At 30.2% G+C, this 11,442-nt stretch overlaps 1 protein-coding gene across 1 annotated transcript in view; it reads left to right on the top strand.

Annotated features, from left to right (window-relative positions):
- The first annotated feature begins 1,333 nt into the window (after positions 1-1,333).
- Positions 1,334-11,442, top strand: part of sav (scaffold protein salvador) — a 24,382-nt gene continuing 14,273 nt past the window's right edge. The window contains exons 1-3 of the mRNA XM_072523678.1: positions 1,334-1,688; positions 5,907-6,135; positions 8,252-8,375. Of these exons, the coding sequence (XP_072379779.1) occupies positions 1,598-1,688; positions 5,907-6,135; positions 8,252-8,375 (444 nt within the window). The 5' untranslated portion in view covers positions 1,334-1,597. The remainder of the gene's footprint in view (positions 1,689-5,906; positions 6,136-8,251; positions 8,376-11,442) is intronic.

Genomic DNA, 11,442 nt, shown 5'->3' with positions numbered 1-11,442 from the left:
GTTTGGTATTTGATAGTGGAATTGTAAATAAAATACTATTTCTTGTCTAAAATTATGCCTCTGTGCCAATTTTGATTGCAATTTATAAATATACAGGAAAACTATTAGCAAAAAACGAAAAACAAAAATTAACTTTAAAACCCTGTATCTTTTTTCTCAGCAACATATAAATATTTAAACAGAACGATTTTTATACAAAGAACATCTTTTAACGATATGGATATGTGCCATTTGTCAATCCCCTTCCTTCCAGTACCACAAACCTCCAATTTTAAATAGTGAATAGGTATATAATTTGTGGCACATTAATCATCCATGCATTTTTTCCTTATTAACTCTATTCTTGTAAAAAAGTGTCATTTTATTGCAAGTGCTAACATCTCTTAAAATTTTTTTTAGTATCATCATAAATTTTTTCCCGTCACATCGAAAACTACATTAAAACAAAATTTGCAATATTAGTAGAAAACGTTATTACATGTAACGTAATTATAATAAACTAACTTCTTAATTAGTAAGTTCGTATGGTTCATATGAAAACGACAAACATGATGGCTCTATTAGAAATATATCAAAAATCGTTATATTTTGACATGCAGTTGAGATTATGTGCTAAAACCATGGAAAAAATCACCAAAAAATGCAATAGAACGCCAGTATAGAACCTTCGCTTCAACAAGTTGAGAAGTTTATGAGGCATTTAGCTATTTTTCTTTTTTTCGACCCTTTTTTATGGTAAAATATATTTACAAATATACAACAGTGGCAAGGAAAGTACAAAGCAAAGAATATAGAAGCTATATTCTTAGCGTCTGTATTCTTTATACAAAGTATCCGATATGGAACTATGGCACACAGACGTACTGTAAATAAATATATTAGAACTCTATTAATTTGCTATTAAGATGGAAATATATTTTGGCGATGTGTTACAAGGCTGTAACAGGAACCGTTATAAAAATATTACTTATTTTTAAAGAAAATTCGAAAAGTCATCAAATATACGGTGTTTCATAAGAAAAATTTAACTTTGATATAGGTACTTACCTAGACTTAATTTAAATTTGATATTATACCATTATTTTTAGAGCACCCTGTGTACGTCACATTATTTTTAAAGGGTATTGTTAATGGCCCTTTATATGAAGAAAGTATTATGAAGAAAAAATCTTTGAATATTATAAAACTTTGAATAAAAATGAATATCAACTATTACGATTACACTTTGCAACACCAGATGTTTTTTTCTTAAATTTTACATATAGTTCTCAAGCCAGACCTGTTAATTCTTACCAACTACCAACCCAACATTGACGTTTGACATACAAGGAATTTTGTGAACAATAAATAGATGTGCCTGAATTTGTGAATTTAGTTCTTTTTGTCTGACGGACTATTTTTTAAAAATCGTATTAGAGCTGTGGGATAATTTTAGATTAGGATTTATTAATAAATCGGTATTTTACACTAGTGTTTTGATAGATGTACCATAATTTATAAAAATTATAAATCTGTAAAATTATTAGGATCAATAGATTATCTTTAAAAATAGTATGAGGTTGCAAGTATTTGTCAAAGAAATTCCTCAACATATAAAATGCTTTCAAGAAAAAATAAAGATTTACGAACGATTAAGGAAGGAGTTGTTGGAAAATATGTTAGGAAGGATACACCTCCGGAAATGCCTAGTGAGTAATGATGTATATTTTTCATGATTTAAAATTGATATGACATTTTGAAAATCAATACCAGTTTAGTTTCTCTCAAAGTATATTAAACTAAACGAAATATTTAGGTATGTATTTAAAATAACGAATAATCAAGAGGTAAATGAAATTAAATTTTTATATGCTATTTCATTCAATAATCCAGGCAAAAATGCTGATCATCCAGTACTCCTTTAGTTACTGAGACCACATAATTAACTTTCATTTATATATACATACTTTAAAGTACTTGCTAAAGGAAAATTAGGTGCTGATTCAAACTGATTCATTTTTCTATTCACTGTGGCCTTTATGAATAGTGTAGTTCTCATAGTCACAAAGTTAACAACATTTTGTGTTTTCTAATAACAAGATCTATTTTCATTGTTTTATGCAATAATATCATCTCATCGAGCAAAAAGACAGCTTTTCTTGTCTTTTTACTTTTTGGATAATATATAGATTGGTATTTTTCTTTAAAATGTTCTACCTGTTCCTCTAATGCTTGTATTTTCAGCTACATTGTTAGTAGCAAATGCCCTAGTTAGTAAATAAATATGGTTATGTTTCACATTTTTTATTCCCACAATTTGAAGTTTTTTTTGACTGGTTATAAATTTTTTGCCCTGATTACTTAATTTCAATTTTTCATAAAGTAAGCAGTCACAATTTTGCAATAATGAGTGAATTTGAATATTTTATTCCCTTGTGAATTTTTTTCTCAAATTCACAAGAATCCATAATATACTAGACAAGATTAGCAGCGTCCCTTTTTTCTAGTTTTCCCACATTACATTTCAAAAATTTTAACCAATCCAAAACTCTCTTTGGGTGTTCTAAGAAATATGGGATTCCTTTACACCAGAATTTTGGTGAGTCTTAGTTAAAACCAAAGAATAGTTTATGTGTTATGTGTTTAAATTCTTTGTTAAGATTTTGCCTCAAAAAATTTTAGAGGTCATAAAGGAATACAGGTAATATTTGAATCGTTTATTTTTGAAAGGATTTAAGTCATAAGAATGAAGTTTTGAGAAAATTTTAAAAGAGTGTTTGAAACAAATAAAAATTAGTGATGTTTCCTGGAAAATGAATTATTTTATTATAAGTTTGATAACCATATTGTAAATATATTGATTAGATAGTTAATTAATAGATATTTTAATTGTTATTCTATTCTTCTGACATATCGGTTCATAAGTTCATTAAAAAAAATTTCTTAACTATTATTTTTGGCTGTATTCGTACAAATTGACAAAAAAAATGTATATTGACAAACTTTGTTACCAGTCATTAACAAATGAAATATTTTAACCTAAAAAATAAACATTAAGCAGTTTTTTACAAAATACTCATATTATGTAAGTACTTTCCACTTAAGTGGTTGGCCAACCAATTATTTCCTTATAAATAATCTTCCTGAAATCCTTCTTGATAATTTTCTAGAAGATACCTAGTTATCCGTTAAATATCATTGATTTTTTTATTGTTAATTGGAATTTTTTCCATAGGATAAGCTCTTTCCTTTGGAAGTTGAACATTTTTGGTGTTCTGACTATTTATAACAAAGGAACTAGTTAGTGCTCCATCGATAAACTTCAATGCTTCAATAAGTCCTTTTTTTGTATGATTGTAGCGGAACTCCATAAAACTGGAAACTGCTATTGACTCCTTTTATGAACATTAATTTCATTAGTTCTGACCATTTTTATAGTAAATTTCTGCCTCTTTGCAGAACTACAGATTGCTTCACAAACTTCCATTAGTGTGTACAGCCTATCCATGCGATTGAGTTTATGTTTTACCAAGCCAAAGTCCCGATCGCATGGCAAGAAAGAGTGATGACGAATTGAAAATTTCTGGATAATTTTTTCAAACATTCTTGTGTCAGTAAGTGCAAGATGAAATCGGAACAAAACATTGTTTTTATTTTGGCCACCACAGCTGTCACTGTAGAGATGTTTCTCTACCATTCTTGTACTGTGGCAGGTATTTTGTGCTTCAAAGAGTTGAAAATAAAAGAACAAGTTTCATTTGGAACTTTTTTAGCCACGCCTTCATGGTAAAGAAAAAACTGTTCTTTGTTGTGTTTTAAGTTATGAATACTGAATGGAAAGAGTGATAGGTGACATAAATAAAAAATATCCTGAACTGGAATCAATGGCAAGGAAATGTTTTGCATATCATCGAAGTAAAGTCCAATATTGCTGTCATTTTCTTTGAACCATTTTCCATGTTTTGAATGTTACAATAAATTTCTTAGAGCATCTTTTATGCACTGTAAGTACAGCTAAAGCAGCTCTTTTAGCTGTTTCATTCAAAGAAAAACTTATGCATTTAATATTAAGTTCTTCACATTGGCAGCATGAATCAACTTGAGGTCACCTAAATTTGTAGTCAAAATCCTCTTTAAAAATAGTATAATATATTAAATATTTGACATTAACTTCAGCATGTTTCTCTTTGAATAAGTAATGGATAATTTTTACATTAAGCTTTGCGTCTAGGCATTAATATTCTTTGGATGAATAATGACTTTGTTTGACAGGAAATGAAGAAATATGCTCACGTACAATATGCATAATATTACCAGGAACAGTTTTTCTATTATTCTGTAGACTCCTCAACCGAGAAGCAAAAGAACTTGTAAGCATTGTAATGCTTTAGAACTTATGCTGTGTAAACTTAAAAGTGCATGTTTATAAACTTTGCGTCGCTCTGTCTTAACCAACACAAAATAGTTAAAAGATGAAGGTCTTTGTGATGCTTCTTATTTACGAAGCGGTCTCTTCTTAATAACTTTCGACTCTATTAAACCTTGCAGATAAATATCTTGTTCGTTTTTGGTTGAAAAAGAATAATTTTTTCATTATCCCAATTTTGTCTGCCGTGCTTATCTTCTCAAAACATTTTGACTTGCACCTTCAATAAAATAATTGTTCAATAAACTACAAAAATGATAAAAATATTTGAAACTTACATGCAAGGCTTTCCAATGGCCTTTCCTGGAACCATGTGTCCTTGGTAATTTGTCCCAACAACCGATTTTTCTTAATTTTAAAAGTTTTATACTCATATCAGTTTTTAACTCCCTTCTTTCTCTTTTTTGTAATGTTATCAGTATTACTCATATTAAATCAAATAGTATTTTACACAACAATCTCCAAAATATCAAAGTATTTGTTTATAAACAACAACAAAGCGACCTGCTTGTAATTTATTACCAAGCAAAATCGCTGTGTTCATGACGCTCCTAGCGCCAGTCAAAGATCAGCGGCAAATTTATGAAACGATATAAGTTAATGACTTGTATCGTTTATAAATAGATGAAAAATTCTGTTAACTGTCTACCTATCAACAGTACTGAAGACTTATATTCTTTTATGACTAAACGTTAGATATAAGTATTAAAAACAAATTTTCGTCATAATCTCAATTTACATAAAGTAGTGACTTATATCCTTTCATAAATAAGCGATTCATTTAGTGATGGGAAGAATCAAATTCTTTCAAGAATCAAGAGCTTGGTAGGTACTCAAGAAGTTCTAAGAATCTAAAACTTCCTTGAGAACTGAGAACAGGTACTCACTTGTTTTAATGTTAATTTAAAATAATATTGTTTCAAATTTTTCAATTCTTGACTAGGTTGTTGTGTTACATTTATTGTTTTTATAATTCATACACATGTATTATACACATTATAGTTGTATTTGCTTCATATTATTTATTGTCTTATACATAGGTACATACTTCACTACCTTTTATATTTTTCAATTATTTGGTTTTGTTTGTATGGAAAATTTTGTTTTATGTTACATTATTATATTATTTGACCTATAACAATATTTGTTTATAAAACTATTATATTGGTAAACGCCAAACTGGATCCTCTTTTAAAAATAGCTGAGTACCTTAATAAAAGGAGTTTAAGTTCGAGAACTTTCTCAGGAATCAAATACTAGTTGATTCTTGGTTTTCGCAAACTCCATCACTAGTAATATTATCATATGGTGAATATTTAAATTAATTCTGTGTTGATTTGATGTTGTATATTGTTAAAAGATAGATAGCATTGAATGTGGTAGACTTCGGATGTTGCCATTAAGACAGTGAAGCTGAGTTGTTAAATTGACTGGGTCACTTATTGTAGTATACTTACAATACATTTTCGCCTGTATTAATTTCCATTTTTTCATTTTATAGTAATTAATGTATGGACCACCGAACCAATTAGAAGACATTCAAATCAAGGTAGGTCATCATTGACTTCCTCTAACACAATACCAACATCGTCAGCTTCCTGTTCAAACTCTTCGTCCCAGTTAACAGTCCAGAAATTTGGCAATCAGAAAACCTTAATAAGTGATGTTGGACTAGGAGCTCATGAAGGAAAATATACACCCAGTGCTTCCGTGCCAGATTTAGCTACAAGGTACTTTTTTTTATTATCAGTTCGTTTAGTTTATTCACTATTACTTTAGGAATGTTTTTCAGCTTTATATTGCAGTATGGAAAATCTTTGCTTCAACTTTCCAAAGCAACTATTTAATACACCTCCATTGTTCTTAAACAAATTATTGTATCTAGTTTCTTGTGGTGTATTTGGATTTCGATAAGGAATCATTAAAACTTTAGCTGTGGAACTTTATTTCAGGCCCATCATCTGTGCAGCATGAACTTTTTTATAGCATATAAATATGCAGATAATGGCAAATGGCTCTGTCCACAAAGACTGGAAGTAAGGATGCCATATTCCATTCCCGTCATTTGCCGGGAACAAAACTCTTTGTGTATTGCGATTCATAATGAGAAAAATGTCAGAAGTTTTCCAGATTTTGCTGTCATGATTATAACCAGGCCATTGTACATCTACACTTGTAAATTTGTCCTATGCATCGCGCGTTGCTTGAACATTAACGCTAGCAAAACCCTTGCGGTTTACATATTCATCTCTAAATTGGACAGGTTTTGGAATAATTCATGTGTGTAATCCAGAACTCAGTTTCGGCTGAAACCAAATAAACTTTCTGCCAAAGACGCTGGGCTTCTCGTATTTTGTCAATGGACAGTGAAAACTTGATCCATAGATTTGGTTTCCACCAAATGTTATCCATTACCTCTGCAATTGCTTTTGATGCAGTACATTGGTGGATTCCATTGTTACACTGTTTCAATAACAGGCATCAGCTACAGTGTGTGTATGTTTTACATACAAACATTTCGATTTTGTGTAAAATCCACCACCTAAATTTAAACAGACGGTGCCCATAACCCAGTGCACTGGAAGAAGAAACGTTAATTAAACATCATAGTACCGTAATTTGATTTGCATACACACACAATATTGAAATTAATTGATAAATTATACATTTAACCTATTTCAACATAAAAAATAATACCAGTACCTATAAATAAACATGTGGACAATTGTTAATTCTGAGAATTATTATTAAATTGTTTCACCTTCTTTTGGGTACATATATCCTTCATTTAACTGAGTTTCATCGATATAATATATATTCCTACCCTCCTATATTCATATATTTTCTCTAAAAACTGTCTCATCCATGAAACAATTTCATTTTTCTCCACCAACAAACTTTTCTGACTTCTTTTTTAAATATCTAAAAAAATATTTTCCTATATATTCCTATCCTCCTATATTCATATATTGTCTCTAAAAACCGTCTCTTCCATGAAACAATTTCATTTTTTCCACAACAAACTTTTCTGACTTTTTTTTTTTAAATATCTAAAAAATTATTTTCATTACGATTCTTTTTAATATCCGGAGTCATATTTTTGATAAGATATTAATTTTAATCTATTTTCAATTTGATTGTGTGTATTCTTGTTTTAAGTATTTATTTTTTAACAGAAAACTCATCAATTATTCCTAGAATTATATTTTTATCACCTTATAACTTATATATTACAACTGTTTCCGATTTCAGTTATTAATTTATTAATCTTTTATTTAGCTTATGATTTATTACGCTGTCCAAAATGAAGCTTTTGTTAATTGTACTCAAATTTTTGTACTATCTTAAACTGATCTTGAAGAAACAAGAGTTAGCCAAGAGAGGCTGATAGGAAAGATTAAAGACATATCACTTAAGACAAGTTGAAAAAGAGTAATTTTTGAAGCCCTTATGATGCGCCAGGTGCGTTTCAGAAACATATGAGTATTAATGGCAGGGTGGATAGGGTGCGCGTCATTTTTACAATAGAGACACCCCAACTCCATGGCCTGATTATATTAGATAATGCTAATAATAATTATCTAAGATAATGCTTTAATATTGTTGATTTGGTTTATAACTGATAAAGAAACCAATAAATAATTGTATATGTAGCTGATATTTATAATTAGAACATTGACGAAACAAAAGCTTGAAAGTAATTAACCTTATGCAAAATTTGGAGAGCAACATTAAGATATATTTACTCATTAAATGTGTGCATATGAGCATGTGTCTAATCTATTACTTTTTACTAGATTGTTTCTTTTTCCGTATATCATTATTATTATTATATTTTATTTATAGGTTCGCAAATCTTACAATAGGACTAGCTGGTGATTCAACCACGTTTGGCAACCCAGTGATAAATTCATCCCAACCAATATACTCAAATCAACCCCTCGGAAGTATATACAACGATAGTTCAGCAGTAAGTTGATTATTATATTTTCATAACATTTTCCCAACTATAGAAGAAGGTATATAACGTCATATAAAACATAGACTTGCTGAAGTGCAGTATTACATTTAGTATTGATAATATATATATATATATATATATATATATATATATATATATATATATATATATATATATATATATATATATATTATACCACATGTATTGGTCTTACAAAATTTCATGAACGTGATTCACTCATTTGGTGACGTCAATCTATGAACGAAACTATGAAATCCGTCATTACTGTAAACATTTAATTGTCTGCAGTGAGTTCTTATAGTCAAAGTCTTATAGTCACAGTATAGAGTCAAACTAGTTTTTCTTCTTCTTGATGGGCCTATCCGTTACGAATATTGGCGATCATCATGGCAATCTTTATCTTATCTGCAGCAGCGCGGAAAAGTTGCACAGATGTTATATTGAACCAGATTCTGAGGTTCTTTAACCAAGTTGTTCTTCTTCTTCCTGGACCTCATTTTCCAAATATTTTTCCTTGCAGGATGTCTTGAAGGAGAGCATATCTGGATTCATTTCGCATAATATGTCCGACGAACTGTAACTTTCAAGATTTGATGGTGATCAGTACCTCTCGGTTCTTATTCATTCTTCTGAGAACCTCCTCATTTGTGACTTGGTCAGTCCACGGGATATTAAGCATTCTCCGATATAGCCACATTTAAAATGCTTCCAGTTTTCTGCACCTAGTTTTTACATTAGTTAAATAGTTGGAGTATTTATTATTTTCCTTTTAATACTTGTTTTCAATACTTTATATTGAATTCAGTATGAAATTAAAATAGCTAATGTTTTTAGGATTCATTTTTTTTTCGGACATGCGTATTTCCAAGGTTTATGGAGTTTTAAAACATCCTTAACAATGTATTTACATGCATTTAGCCTAGACGGGATCTGTTTAGGGCTAGTTGTAGGTAGTTGAAAATTTTGCACTGCTTATCTCGAAAAGTATCATATCTCCGACGAAAATTAATAGAAGTAAAATAGTTTTAATGAAATTTTCTAGAAAAAAGGGTTTGTGAAATTAGTAAATAAAAATTTTCCATTTCGTAAACATGATAATTATCATAAAATGTTATAAAACTAACGTTTTAGATTTTTTTATGGAGAACCGAAAGTCTTAATTTTCTGAAAATTAAAAAATCTGTAAAATCCTGGAGTAAAGAAAAATATACTTCTTTTGCCCAGAAAGTTAGTAAATTGTCAAAGCCTCATTGGATGGAAAATTCTTTGTTATATAAATAACTATTTTTGGCGCAAAAAAAGAACAACAAACTTAATCAAAATCGGTTAATCAGGTGAGCCCGTATTAAGTGGCTATAAAAGTCCTATTTTTTTTACTATTTGTTTTACTATCAGAATATTCGTCATTTAATGTAATTTTTAGCAATTTGGATTCTATTTCTAGCACCAAGAATTTTCCTCGCAACAGAGTTTTAAAAATTTTTGGATTTTGCGGACAGAGCTGGATTCCAAAATTATTTTTTTCGTGACGGTATAGAAAATTTCTTCATTCAAATTTTTTATACCGAATTATCAAAAATTTTAAAAAGTTTTTAGATTTTCTATAAGCAAATATCCAAAACATTTTAACATTTTTTCGCGATTTTTGGTTTGTACTCACTGGAAAATCCTTTTTACTAATGGTAAAAACATATATGATACAGAATTTCAATGCGAATAATTTTACTTCCATTTATATTGCCGTAAATAGGATACTTTTCGAGATATGTAATTTTTATATACAGCTGAACAGGTCCTAGACGCCCATGGCTTGGAATTTTTACACTGTTTTTCTCCATTTTTTTCTGTCCATCGCCACAGTTCTCTAATTTATTATCCTGATTGTTTTTAGTTATTCTTTACACACTTCTAGCCACTTTTTTCGTGGTCATCCTCTTCTCTTATTTCCTTCCCTTCTCAGCAGCGAGTCTTTGCCCACCTTCCATCTGCCATTCTCGCAAGATGGCCTAACCATCTAAATCTCTTTGTGCTGACGATCTGGCTAATTTCTGGTTTTCCGTACAGCTCTCCGATCTCTGCATTTGTTCGTCTCCTCCAAACGTCTTCATAGTCTTTTACTCTCCCGAATATATTTTTTAAAAAACACCACTTCCAGAAGTTCAACATATTTTCTTGATTTTTGATCATAACCCATTTTTCGCTTCCGTACAGGACCGTGGGTTGGATCACTGTTCGTTCCGTATAGTCTCAATGTTGCCTCTGGAGATGTTTTTTGCGCTTGGTAGTTTGTGAACAACTCCGACCGTCTTCCTTCCTCTCGAAATCCTGTTCCCAATTTCTTGGTTTTCTTCCCCTTTACTTGTTAGAGTTACTCCTAGATACTCAAACTCCGTCACCTTTTTGAAGCAATACTCTTTACTCTCGTTGTTTGTGGTAGTTTTCAGTTATGTGTCTTCATATGTGGTTTGTCTCATTTCCATATACTTTGTTTTTTGTTCATTAATAATGTCATAATCAGTCCATACTGTTAAGCCTTCGCTTCAAAGAGTTTAAAAATCCTCAGCAGTCCTCGTTAGTTCTTCCCATTAACACTACATCGTCCGCAAAGGCCAGGACCTGACTTCTGTTATCATAAATCATACCTTTCGTTCATATTCCACTCTCTCTAATTATTGCCTCCAACAAGAAATTTAAGAGTACTGTGGACAGCGGATCTCCCTGCTTTAGTCCCTTTCTTACTGATGAAACTTTGCCTGATCTCCGCCAATTGTTGGGGGAAAGCTTATTAAATTCCTTTCCCGAGCATGTACAGAATCTAATATTTTAGGACCATGGACTGTTAAAGAGTTTCCTTCGATATATATATATATATATATATATATATATATATATATATATATATATATATATATATATATATATATATATATAAGCAGACTTCACGGAGATGATTCCTTATGTGCTTGGTTTCATTGGGTTGTATTTAGAGAGAAATAAAGCGTAATCAATCAATACTACACATTTAATAACTAGAGAATATTTACAAAACCACTAT

The sequence above is a fragment of the Diabrotica undecimpunctata genome, chromosome 2 (assembly GCF_040954645.1).
Source record: "Diabrotica undecimpunctata isolate CICGRU chromosome 2, icDiaUnde3, whole genome shotgun sequence".
Classification (NCBI taxonomy): domain Eukaryota; kingdom Metazoa; phylum Arthropoda; class Insecta; order Coleoptera; family Chrysomelidae; genus Diabrotica; species Diabrotica undecimpunctata.
Note: the sequence above shows the minus strand (reverse complement) of the source record. Positions and strands in the feature narration are given on the sequence as shown.